At 43.7% G+C, this 14,097-nt stretch overlaps 1 protein-coding gene across 4 annotated transcripts in view; it reads left to right on the forward strand.

Moving 5' to 3' along the window:
• LOC137564215 (histidine--tRNA ligase, cytoplasmic-like) overlaps positions 1–14,097 on the forward strand; it is a 152,334-nt gene that overhangs the window by 13,369 nt on the left and 124,868 nt on the right. For all 4 annotated transcript variants that reach the window (XM_068277801.1, XM_068277800.1, XM_068277803.1 and 1 more), the window contains exons 3-4: positions 6,434–6,523; positions 6,611–6,730. In XM_068277801.1, the coding sequence (XP_068133902.1) occupies positions 6,434–6,523; positions 6,611–6,730 (210 nt within the window). The remainder of the gene's footprint in view (positions 1–6,433; positions 6,524–6,610; positions 6,731–14,097) is intronic.

Raw genomic sequence — 14,097 nt, forward strand, 5'->3', positions numbered from 1 at the left:
CTCGATGGTGCTGTTGAACATAGAGGACAGTGAGAATATTTAACTATTCTTACTCAGCACCAAAGAGTAAAGAAGCTGTAGCCTAGTGGTAAAGCGCTTGGCTAGAAAGAAAATTTTGCTAGTTCGAATCTGCTCAACATTATTTTTTTTCTTCTTCTTTCTTTAAATTGATAAAGATGCGCTGCTATCAATAAAGTGATAAAAGGTTAGTTTAAAATACTTTTTTTATGAAGTAAAATATTTATGCTATAAATATCCCAGCTGCAGAATGTATGGAAGGTTAAAAACTAAGTGGGAGCACGGAATATAGATGAGAGAAAAGGAATTAGAAGCCTTTGACTGATCACTACTTCAATTTTTTTTTTCAGTTTGCAGCCAGTAAGTCCTTGTCTCTCATCTTTATTCTGAGCTTCCACTTCGTTTTTAACCTTGCATACGTTCTGCAGCTGTGATATTTTGAACACAAAACTTCATAAGAAAACTATTTTTAAACGTATCTTTTATTACTTCATAAATAGCAGCGCATATTTATCAATTAAAGTAAAAAAAAAAGTAACATTGAGCAGATTCGAACCAGCAAAATCAACTCTAAAGCCCATCTCCTTACCACTGTGCTACTACCAACACTGCTTTAAGCTCCCAATTTATCCCTGCACTATAATGTTTTCTTTCCAGCATGATTACAGCTATGCCCAAAACGTTAAATTGCGTTTTATAGTAAATCGAATGGTGGCGCCATAATGGTCAGACGGGGCTGTGCGCCATTTTTTCCTGCTCCCCCGTCATAAGTCAAGCCACATAGCTGAGATAATATAGCAGCAGACTTCGGCTGATGAAAGTAAATAGTCAGTATAATCAGAAGGGTCAATACCTCACTAGCAGATGTTATTAGTGATATTAAGCTCTGCAAAGGGATAGGAGTATCCTGTGTGAAGTTGGCCTGGATGTGCTGCGATGTACAGAAACCAGATGATGTCAGTTATGTGAGATCGCACACAAGTGAAAAAAGCCCTTTACCAATGTTATTGCATTGTGTAGTGTATGTGCAGATTGTGGGGAAAATATTTTCCACAGAAATTAGACCTTGCCAAATATAATAGATCTCACACTGGTGAACAGCCCTATTTGTGTGCAGAGTGGGGGAAATTTTTTCCACAGAAATCATTCCTTGTCAAACATAAGAGATTGCATACTGGTGAGAAGCCCTATTTATGTGCAGAGTGTGGGAAATGTTTTGCACATATGCCAAATGTTGTCAGTCATGAGAGATTTCACACTGCTGAAAAGCCCTATTCATGTGCAGAGGATGGGAAAGGTTTTGCACAGAAAACAGAGCTTGTTTCACATTCATTAAACCGCATCTAAATGATGTGGGGTCCCCCCTCCCCAGCCTCTTTAACCCCTTCTCCCTCATGCAGGCTGGGATAGCACTGGTCTACACCAGCCTACATGGTCCATGGTATGGGGGTGTTCTGGAGGAGAGAGGTGGTCAAGCCTCCCCTCTCCCCCAGAGCCCTTGTCAAATCCATGGACAAGGGGCTCTGGAAGTCCCAGGAGGATGTGGTGGCATCTGGGAGTCCCATTTAACTACCTAACGTCCATGTCACGCCAATGGGCGTGACCGCAGAGGCAGCTCCAGAACCGCCTAACGCCAATTGGCGTCAAGTCCTGGGGCCGACACTAGAGAGCGATCGGCTCTCATAGGCAGAAGCCTATGACAGCTAATTGCCAGGATTGGCTGGCTGGGGGGAGGGAGGGGTTTAACCACTTAAGCCTTTCTGGACGAACATTCTCGTCCAGATAGACTGTGCGCACTCCCACGGGCCGCGCGCTCCTGCCGCCGGCTGTTAGCCCAGCGATCAATGAATGGGATTATAGATCCCATTCATTGATTGAAGCCCCCTGCAGAAAAACCGACAGCCTCTTATCAGAGGCTGCGGTTTGTCTGAGTAACAAAAAGTTTGTCGTCCTCCTAATGCTTCCTGGAAGCGTACGATCACGCTTCTAGGACTTTTTGACTGTGGCCATCTTGTGGCCAAATATTAAAACTACACCCACATCCATTTTTTTATTAAATAAATACATTTTTTTACATTCAAAATTAGCTGTTTACCTCCCACACCAAAAATTACCCAAATAACATTTTTAATAAAAAAAAAAAATTACAACTAAAAAAACAAAAACATAAATAGTTACCTAAGAGTCTGAACTTTTTAAATATGTATGTCAAAGCAGTATATTAATATAATTTTTTAAATTATGGGCTTGTAAATAGTAATGGACGCAAATTGAAAAAATGCACCTTTATTTCCAAATAAAATATCGGCGCCATACATTGAGATAGGGACATAATTTAAATGGTGTAATAAGCGGAACAAATGGGCAAATAAAATACATGGGTTTTAATTACAGTAGCATGTATTAATTTCAAACTATAATGGCCAAAAACTGAGAAATAATGATTTTTTTCCATCTCTTTCTTAATATTCCTGTTAAAATGGATTTAGAATAAATTAATTCTTAGCAAAATGCATCACCCAAAGAAAGCCTGGTACTTATCTGTTATCCGGGCGCATCCGGCAGGTGGCGCTAATTACTATTCCCCCTCCAGGCCGCCATGGATAGTAGGGAAAGATGTAGGGAACTCTGGTGGAGTTTTGTCGCCACCTAGAGGATGCGCCCGGCTAACGGATAAGTACCGAAAGCCTAATTGGTGGCGGAAAAAACAAGATATAGATCAATTCATTGTGATGAGTAGTGATAAAGTTATTGGCAAATGAATGGGAGGTGAAAGTTGCTAAGATGCAAAAAATAAACAACCCTGTGGGCTTAAGTGGTTCTGAAAAAAAAAACACATAAGTAAATAGTAAAAAAAAATAACAATATAAGCACACAACTATTTATAATAAAAATGAACACTAGGGGGGCGTTCAGACCTCACCAACGGAGAGAGCTCTATTGGTGTGGAGAAAAGGGGGGAGAATCACTTGTGTGCTGAGTTGTGCGGCCCTGCAGCGAGGCCTTAATGCTGCAGTGGTCAATTTCCACAAAAATGGCCTGGTCTTTAGGGAGAATTAGCATTGTGGTCCTCAAGTGGTTAAGAAGGTGCCCGCTCCCTCCCCAGGTGAAATGAGCATAGGGGTACTAAGTACCCATTACCCATTTCCAGAAAGAGTTAAAATGAAATAAAAAAACACAACAACAAGAAATGTCCTTTATTAAACTTAATTAACCATAAATCCTTACATTTAATTTATGTTCTCACACCAATATCCTTGGAAACGATCCCAATATCCTCTAGATAATATTGATTGAAGATCTCTGCGCACTCGCTAGCACACACAAGGCTTGACGCTGCCACGCACAGCTACTAATTATATCTAGTGCCCCTATCCCTGACACTGCCACCCGCTGGCTCCCGCTGTGCTCACTGCCACCCACACCTGCCCCCCACACCTATTACACAAACCCATACCGGCACCTTGAGCACCCACAGCACCCTAATATCAGAGGCTGCGGTTTGTCTGAGTAACAAAAAGTTTGTCGTCCTCCTAATGCTTCCTGGAAGCGCACGATCACGCTTCTAGGACTTTTTGACTGTGGCCATCTTGTGGCCAAATATTAAAACTACACCCACATCCATTTTTTTATTAAATAAATACATTTTTTTACATTCAAAATTAGCTGTTTACCTCCCACACCAAAAATTACCCAAATAACATTTTTAATAAAAAAAAAAAATTACAACTAAAAAAACAAAAACATAAATAGTTACCTAAGAGTCTGAACTTTTTAAATATGTATGTCAAAGCAGTATATTAATATAATTTTTTAAATTATGGGCTTGTAAATAGTAATGGACGCAAATTGAAAAAATGCACCTTTATTTCCAAATAAAATATCGGCGCCATACATTGAGATAGGGACATAATTTAAATGGTGTAATAAGCGGAACAAATGGGCAAATAAAATACATGGGTTTTAATTACAGTAGCATGTATTAATTTCAAACTATAATGGCCAAAAACTGAGAAATAATGATTTTTTTCCATCTCTTTCTTAATATTCCTGTTAAAATGGATTTAGAATAAATTAATTCTTAGCAAAATGCATCACCCAAAGAAAGCCTGGTACTTATCTGTTATCCGGGCGCATCCGGCAGGTGGCGCTAATTACTATTCCCCCTCCAGGCCGCCATGGATAGTAGGGAAAGATGTAGGGAACTCTGGTGGAGTTTTGTCGCCACCTAGAGGATGCGCCCGGCTAACGGATAAGTACCGAAAGCCTAATTGGTGGCGGAAAAAACAAGATATAGATCAATTCATTGTGATGAGTAGTGATAAAGTTATTGGCAAATGAATGGGAGGTGAAAGTTGCTAAGATGCAAAAAATAAACAACCCTGTGGGCTTAAGTGGTTCTGAAAAAAAAAACACATAAGTAAATAGTAAAAAAAAATAACAATATAAGCACACAACTATTTATAATAAAAATGAACACTAGGGGGGCGTTCAGACCTCACCAACGGAGAGAGCTCTATTGGTGTGGAGAAAAGGGGGGAGAATCACTTGTGTGCTGAGTTGTGCGGCCCTGCAGCGAGGCCTTAATGCTGCAGTGGTCAATTTCCACAAAAATGGCCTGGTCTTTAGGGAGAATTAGCATTGTGGTCCTCAAGTGGTTAAGAAGGTGCCCGCTCCCTCCCCAGGTGAAATGAGCATAGGGGTACTAAGTACCCATTACCCATTTCCAGAAAGAGTTAAAATGAAATAAAAAAACACAACAACAAGAAATGTCCTTTATTAAACTTAATTAACCATAAATCCTTACATTTAATTTATGTTCTCACACCAATATCCTTGGAAACGATCCCAATATCCTCTAGATAATATTGATTGAAGATCTCTGCGCACTCGCTAGCACACACAAGGCTTGACGCTGCCACGCACAGCTACTAATTATATCTAGTGCCCCTATCCCTGACACTGCCACCCGCTGGCTCCCGCTGTGCTCACTGCCACCCACACCTGCCCCCCACACCTATTACACAAACCCATACCGGCACCTTGAGCACCCACAGCACCCTAATATCAGGTAGCTGTGCGTGCCTTAAAGTGGATCCGAGATGAACTTTTACTCATTGCATAATTGTGTTCCTTTCCTATTGTTTATAGGGCATTCCTCAAGCCAGATACTTTTTTGTTTTTATTTTAATACTCTAATTCCCTATAAACTAAATAAGCCCCACCCACAGTTTTCAGATAGCCTTGGCAGTAGCAAGGGCTCATGAGAGCTCAGTCTGGGCAGGAGGAGGGGGAGGTATTACTAGCCAGAGATTTCAGAGGCAGAGGGGAGGAGGGGGGATTAGTTTTTTTTTAGTCTGAGTGCTGATGGTGCAGATAAGCCTGCCTCTGTGTAATGTTTACAAACAACATGGCTGATGTCATTGTATCACAGGAATAAATAATCATATTCTATTAAAGCAGTATGCAGACAGATTTGCTGTTTAAACCATCTAAACTGTACATAAGATATATAGACAAGCTACTTGTTACAGTTAGTTTTTCATCTCGGATCCGCTTAAAGTGTCGGTATGCGTGGTGTGCGATAGGATAGGGCGCTGGGCTGGGAGAACAGCAGGAGCTGCAGTAGCAGCATACGCATGGGACGGGAGCTCTAGCTATACTAAGTATAGCTAGAGCTAAAGCATCTTTAAATTTCCCTCCAGGGCTCCCCCATTGGTCCCTCGACAGACCAAAGGGAATCCTCCAGATTCCCATTACTGGCGGCCATTGATGTTAATGTCAAATGCAAATTTGCGTTAAATAGAACATAAACCGACATGTAAAAAATAAGTTTCACTTACCTGGGGCTTCTACCAGCCCTGTGTAGCCGACCTGTGCCCACGCCGTCACTGAGCGTTCCTCCTGTCATTTGCAGCGCCCCTGTTTCAGGCCGCCGACTTCACGCCCACTGAGAATGCGCCCTCAATCGTACTCCTTATATAGGAGCGTTCTACGCATGCACAGTAAAGATTTGCCCATACTGTGCATGCGCAGCACATTCCCATTCATGAGAGCGTGGTCAGTAGGCGCGTAGACAGGGGCTTTGCATCCAAACAAAAAAGTGGCGCCACAGGGGACAGGAGGATCGTTCAGTGATGGCGCGGGCACAAGGCGGCTGCAGGGCTGGCAGAAGCCCCATGTAAGTGAAACTCATTTTTTACAGTTCGATTCAGGTTCACTTTAAGGGCGAACCGCAACTATTCGCCGGGAACTGTGCTCTTGGCAAATTGTTCAGCCATCCCTATTGCCAGAGTATTTTAATATAACTTTCCCGATGGAAGGCTCATGCAAGGATTTCAGTCGCCCACACTATTTTACTGCTTTAGTTTTCAGATTTCTTTTCACATGTTTAATACTCTGCTTGCTCTTTTAGGTTGCCAGGGCAGCATTTATTCATCGAGATGCTACAACACAATCATACAATGGGGAGCAAAAGCAAACCTTTCTCCTCAAGACTCCAAAGGTAATTAGCCTATTTCTAGTGACTTTTACAATGGACTAGTGAAATCAGGAAAAGGATTCATTTATTTTGTCCCATTTTTATTTCCAGGGCACACATGATGTTCATCCGAAGCAAATGGCCATTCGGGAAAAAGTGTTTAGCACGGTGGTGAACTGCTTTAAACGCCATGGAGCAGTGAGCATTGACACGCCCGTGTTTGAACTTAAGGTGAGTGTTTGGGGTCTCAGTCATGATATAGTCAAAAATTGAGACACTAATGATATATCCAGAGCTGAAACCTTGCCAACCAATCAGTGCTCTGTAATGGGGCTCTGATGAACTCAAGTTGATTCCCCCCCCCCCCCCCCCCAAGTCAAAGGAAGAACTGATGGTGGTCTTGAACTCCCACCAGACAGCTGCTGTTTGACCTCTGCAGTGGTGCATATGCTGTGTGGAGAAAGAAGTGACCATAACTGGAGGCGACCAGGTTGGACTTCGTTGCATGGAAAACCAGCCAATAATGGGGTCCATTTAGGACAATGTGGAGAATATATATTCTCCACAGGAGATTTTTCATTCTGTTAGCTGAATGTACTCTAACAAAGGGTCCATGATGGTCCTGATAATAATTGGCTCTAAAAAGTCCTTCTGGCAGCTAACTTATCAAAGTAATTATCTGCTTATGGGCTCTGTCTGGGGTGGCTGCTTGGCTTATCATTCTGATATTTAAGCCTCGTACACACCGGAGACACTGGTTGGTGAGGGTGGCTGTAAATGGCCAGAGAAAGCCCACCTCCTACTGCGAGGAAGCCTCACTCCCACCTGCTGGAAACATTAAGAATTTTTGCTCCCACAGGGACCTCCCTCGCCACCAGCACCCACACCAACTCCCATCCACAGTGACCTCTTCCTCCAGCGGCCCCCACACTGACCTCTTGCCCCAGCAGCACCCACATTGACCCCTCCTCCCCTTGCCACCCCTCAGCGGGGTCCACAGGGACCTCTCCTCAGCTAACCCCGGCAGCACCCACATTGAACTCTCCCTCCCCCCAGCAGCACCCACTGTGGCCGCTCCCCATCTCACATCCCCCATGAAAGACTCCCAGCTAGACCACCAGGCTACACTGCTGGAGGGGGGGATCCACTAGCCCACCATAGAATACTGTGAAGGGAATGGAGGGATCTCTAGACCACCAGAAAAAGTTATAAGGGTATGGGGGAGACTACTAAACCATCAGGGCATACTGTGAGTGGAAGTGGGACTACTAGACCACCAGGGAATGCAGTGAAGGGGATAGGGGACTTTAACCACTTCGCATCCAGACCTTTTTTCCCACTTATTGACCAGAGCAGTTTTGACAGTTTAGCTATGTCCTTATTTAATCAGAAATAACTTTATCCCTACTTACGACACAGAAATGAAATATATATTGTTTTTTTCAAGACAAACTAGGCTTTCATTGTATGCCATTTTTTCCCTTGAACAATTTTGTTTTCTATGAATTTTAATGGGAAAACAAAGAAAAAAATAGAAACAACATTTATTTCTCAGTTTTACCAGTTCCAGTTTAAAAATAAAAAGTGCTACTGTAGATAAAAAAACACAAATTTTGTTTGGCTATTCTTACTGCTTATCACAAAACTTAGATTTTGTTCCAGTCACAATTTATGGTGAAGATATTTGATTCTGAAATAATGCTACAGAGTGTATTTTTCACTATGAAATGAGAAAATAGAAGTATTTTTAATAGTAAAAATCAATTTCATTAGCTCAGGAAACCTATATTCCCGTTCACTAATTAGTGCTGCATCAGATAGTGCCAGAAATGTGCACAGGAGCAAGCCCAATCCTGCACAGCACTGCTTCTGCTACAAGACGTATATCTACTGACTTGTGGCTTAGATGAAGTCACAGAGGACGTATATCTACTGACTTGTGGATAAAGTGGTTAAGACCACCACGGCATACTGTAAGGGGGAGGAGGACCACAAGGTAATACTGGGGATGGGGAAACCACTAGACCACCAGAGAAAGCTAAATGGGGATGGGACACTAGACCACCAGGGCATACTGTAATGAAAAGAGGACCACTAGACCACCAGGGAATACTGTGAAGAGGATGGGGGGACCATTATACTACCAGGGCTGTAAGACTACCTCTAGACTACCATGTACAACTATATAGGAAGGGGGGGTCCTTTAGACTACCAAGAAAAATTATAAGGGGAAGAACCACTAGCCCACCAGGGAAAGCTATAGGGAGAGGTATGTTTGAACTATTAGACTACCAGAAGAGTTTTTATGTTAGAGGATGGACTACTAGACCACCAGGGAACACTGTAAGGGGGAAGATGAACAGCTAGAGCACCCACAAGGCAATACAATAAGGGGGAAGGTTAAATGCTAGAAAACCATGAAAAAGTGGTAAGGAGCACAGCATAGGGATCACTATTAGGCTGGGCTGCACACCAAAAGGCGCTATGTTTGTGGATTCAAGGGGGTACTCTGCCTAATTATGTTTGGTTTTTCATGGGAGGGGGCCAACTCTGCCTTATTATATTAGTTGGAACTCCTGCCTATGGATATAAAATGCTGACTAAATCTGCGTGGAGAACATGCTGCCTAATAATGTTTCCTTTATGGGGAAACACTGACTTGATTTTTTTTAAGTGGGGAGGGGTGGAGCTTTTTTTCAGACGATTTGCATTTGGGGTGTGGGGGCAAAGTGTAGTTAGTTTTTAGGTTTGCTCAATATGGGGTCCAGAAATTTCTGATGCTGGCCCTGCATCTAGCCGCTAAACCACCCCACCCTTGTTACCCAAGTTTATCATGTCTAAACCCAGATTTTTGATTGATATGTTGGGGAGCCAACCTTTTTAGATTGTGTATTAAGTGTTTTTTGGTTCATACATTTATACGTTTGTAATTTTGCTGTCAGATACATTACTGGTGAGGTAAAGGTGTAACAGTTATAAATAAGTGGAGAATTCATTAGAGGCCTGCTGAAGTGACCTGTGTCATTATGAGATGAACATGTAAACGTGGTGCCAGCCCTATTTTTTTTTTCTTCATTCGAAGGGTTGATAAAGCAGGTGCGATCCATACTAACTCATACAGTTTGGCCATACTTATACACAGGCTTCAAAGGTTCAGATTAACCACTTAAGGACCACGGGCTTAAAGAGACACTGAAGCGAAAAAAAATATATGATATAATGAATTGGTTGTGTACTATGAATAATTACTAGAAGATTAGCAGCAAAGAAAATATTCTCATATTTTTATTTTCAGGTATATAGTGTTTTTTCTAACATTGCATCATTCTATAATATGTGCAGATTACACAACACTCAGCATTCAAAATGAGTCTTTCAGAGCAGTCTGTGAAGTAATGAACTCTCCTCTAGCAGAGGAAAAGTAAACAGTTCAATTACAGTTGAGATAATAAAAGTCAGATAACAGCCCTCTCCACGACTAACTTAGTCGGAGAGCTTTTTTGCATAGAGATAACAACTGGAGTTTCTCAACTCTTCCTGGACTGGAAACAATTAGACTGATGTATCTGATCTTAATGTTTTTTTTCTTAGCTGTACTACACATACAAATCATAATATCATCATTTTTTTTTCGCTTCAGTGTCTCTTTAAATCCCCCCTAAAGACCAGGCCATTTTTTGCTAATTAAGCCACTGCAGCTTTAAGGCCTTGCTGCAGAGCTGTACAACAAGTAATTCCCCCACCGCGAACAGTGATCGCCCCTGGGAGACTGCTGGTGGGGTGGAGCTCCGTCATGTAATCGGAGATACGCGTGCATTAGCGCATGTGATTTCCTTCAAAACACGCTTCCAGGACTGTACGCTGATCGGTGTTAGACAGTCCTTGGCTACCACCGAGTCCACGCCAATTAGCGTGGAGCGGTCTTTAAATGGTTAAGAAACACTGAGCTCGGGCAGTTTAATAGACGTTTTCTCTGTGGACCTTCCTGACATGACCTGAAGATTAGGTAAACAATACAATTAAAAAAAAACAACAATTTCCTCGTGAATAGATCTGCTTCTGAGGGAATTTTACAAATACAGAAGTATGGTTGAGGTGAGCCAGCGAGAAAGTCTATAGGGAACAGTTCTTCAATCACAGCAACGTCTACTTCATGAAGCATTCTAATTGGCTGAATAGTGTGGGCGTATTATTACTACAACCTATCTGAAACCTAGATATTCAAGAGGGTGCAGTCTACCCAATCACATTAGCGGACATTTCCTTATAGACTTTCTTGCCGGCTCACCTCAACCATACTAGTGCCTAAGTGCATATGTGTAATCAGTGCACTTTCATTGTGTGTGTGTGTGTGTGTGTGTGTGTGTGTGTGTGTGTGTGTGTGTGTGTGTGTGTGTGTGTTTCTGGCTAAAGCACCTACCATTTAAAGGATGACTGAAGAGAGAGGGGTATGGTGGCTGCCATATTTATTTCCTGTTAAACGATACCAGTTGCCTGGCATCCTGCTGATCTTTCACACATCAGAAGTGTGTCAATCACACACCTGAAACAAGCATGTGGCCAATGCAATCAAACTTCAGTCAAACGTCTGATCTGCATGCTTGTTCAGGGTCTACAGCTTAACCTTTTCGGGCTCGGCCACCTACCCCCTCTTAAGGACCAGGCATTTTGCGCGGGAAGGGGGTGCGCGCGTTTGGGGGGGTCAGGCGGCCGGATCCCGTCTGTGGCTGCCTGGATTTGTGTCCCCCCATGGTGGCCTGGGCCCCCCCTTCTGCCAGCAGCCTTCACTTACCTTCCAGGCTCCAGCGATGAGCCGCACGGGACCCTCTTCTCCAGCCGGCATCTCCGTTCTGTCTGACGATCAGTTCCGGGTCGCGGCTTGATGACGTCATTAAGCCGGGACCCGGCGCTGACGTCAGACGGAGCGGAGATGCCGGCCAGAGCGGAGGGGGGCGCCGATCGTCGCTGGAACGGCAGGGAGGTGAGTGGATCCTCTTCTTTCCCCCCCCTGCCGCCGCAGCTGTCAAACTGATCACTACGATCGGACGGCGATCGTAGTGATCATGTGATCAGCAGCCATACGCGATGGCTGCTGATCACTCGGGGGAGATGTCGGCTGTCATATGACAGCTTAATCTCCCCCTCCGGGTGCGCACGATCGCGTCGGGAGCGGAAACTGCGGGCCGGCGTAGATCCTACGCCGCATCAGGCTAGAACAGCCACAAGTGCGGCGTAGGATCTCATAGAGGCGGTCCCGAGAAGGTTAAAGTATTAGAGACTGAGGATCATCAGGACAGCCAGCCGGGCATTTTGCATTGTTTACAGCGGAACTGACCTCAGAACTTCCTCTCTGCTCTAAAAGATAAGCAACATCATAATAACCGTTAAAGAAAAATATGTATTTGTTACAGCTGATACAAATTCTGCAACAAATCTGCAATGTGTATACTTCCTGCTTTCATGGAAGCAGACATAGGGTTAAAGGGAACGAAGCACCCTTTTTCCCCTGGAATGTCTCCTAGTTTCTAATAGCTATAGGAGCTGCCTTGCCCCCCCTTTTCTAGCTGTACTTATTTACAGAAGTCACATATGCTATCTTCACACCTTCCCTCTGAATAAACTCTTTGAGGGCCCTTTCACACCAGAGGGATTTTTCGCCGTTTTAACGCCACGGCCGAAGTTGGCGTTTTGCTAGGTAAAAGAAAGTCCATAGACTTTCATTTTACCTTTCACATCTAACTCGGCGTTTTGGATCGTTGCGTTTCAACGCTCCCAGGAGCTTTTTCAGGGCTGTTTACAGCCGAAGTTGGCTGTTGGCGTTTCAAAGATAGTCAATGGAAAATGCCAACTTCAGCGTTTTCAAAGCCTTTTCAAAGCGTTTTACAGCTATCTTGTTCACTTATTTTTATAGAAGAAAAAAAAAAGGACGTTTTCATATGGGCTGTAAAACTCTTTCAAAAGGCTTTGAAAACGCTATGTATTGGCGTTAAGCAAAAGGCTGACTTTGAGCCTTTTTCTACCGCAGCCTCTAGTGTGAAAGAGCCCTGAAGCAGTAGTACTAATTACCCACCCCCTCTGTTGATGAAAGGTATTGTTTACTTCTTGCTAATGTGTGCAGTAAAACAGTTACTTTAGTCCTTAGCTGCCTGAAACCTCTGGGGACCGGCCAGCCAACTGAATAAGGCTAAGCCGAGGCAGGCAGCTGACACAGCTCAACGAGGGTAAAGAAGAGCCAAGGGGTTTATAAAACTGAGTTAAAAACAACAGTAAAAAACAATAAATGAGGTGGCTTACCTCAATAAGGACATTCTCCTAGGAAAAAAGAGAATTTTTTATTTTTGCACAGGCAACGCGTTTCACGGGTCTAAGCCAGCTTCCTCAGGCCAATAAGAGTGCCAGAGTATGTAGCGCCAGTATGCATGGAGCGCTTCCCTTGCCTGTGCAAAAATAAAATTCTCTTTTTTCCTATGAGAATGTCCTTATTAAGGTAAGCCACCTTATTTATTGTTTTTACTGTTGTTTTTAACTCCGTTTTATAAACCCCTGGGCGCTTCTTTACCCTCATAGGCCCAGTGCACACCGAGCGGTTTTTGATGCGATCCGCCGGCCGCATCCGCCTGTCAAACCGCTCGGTTAATGTATATCAATGAGATAGTGCACACCGGCGGTTTGAGGATTGTAGCAAACCGCAAACGTGCCTCCTGCTGCACGTTTGTGGTTTGCAGAAGCGTTTCTGCCTCAATGTAAAGGATAGGAAAAGAGCGGTTTGCCAGGCGTTTTTGTTACAGAAGCTGTTCAGTAACAGCTTTTACTGTAACAATTTTTGTAATCTTCTACACAAAAACGCAGCCAAAACCGCTAGGTGTGTTTAGAAATCCTCTCTAAACATGCCTAGAATCGCTCTGAAATCTGCTCCCAAAACCGCTAGCGTTTTGCAGATCTGCTAGCGGTTTTGGTGTGCACTGGGCCATAGTGCTTAGTCACCCCCCCCCCCCCCCCCCCCACACACACACACACACACACACACACACACACACACACACACACACACACACACACACACACACACACACACACACACACACACACACACACACACACACACACACACACACACACACACACACACACACACACACACACACACATCTGTTGTGAGCGGTTTTCAAAAATGAACCATGTTTGAAGCGGTTATTGTCTTTTGAAGAAGAAGCGCCACCACCAGTCCCAGTCTGGGACACCCTGAGTGAAGCCGGGTTCATTATCTCCTCCTGTTTCCTGCGGTCAGTTGCCCCCAGCAACCCACCTTTGTGAGCAGCCCTTTTATCATTATATTGTTTTCAGTGTTACTGACACACCATTTGGGCTCCCGATTTTAATTTTGTCTCTTCTTTCCAGGGTGTCCCGACACCCCATCCACTGCAAGTGACACAACTGACAGAACAAATTACAGTTGTGATTAGTCATAGATGTGGGGGAAACAAGCTAAACTCTCTAAATACATATAGGGCTTGATTCACAAAGCGGTGCTAACTGTTTAGCACGGGGTGCTAAACAGTTAGCACGTGAAGTGCGGTTCGCGCGATCACGGACTTTTG

Source organism: Hyperolius riggenbachi, chromosome 3 (assembly GCF_040937935.1).
Source record: "Hyperolius riggenbachi isolate aHypRig1 chromosome 3, aHypRig1.pri, whole genome shotgun sequence".
Classification (NCBI taxonomy): domain Eukaryota; kingdom Metazoa; phylum Chordata; class Amphibia; order Anura; family Hyperoliidae; genus Hyperolius; species Hyperolius riggenbachi.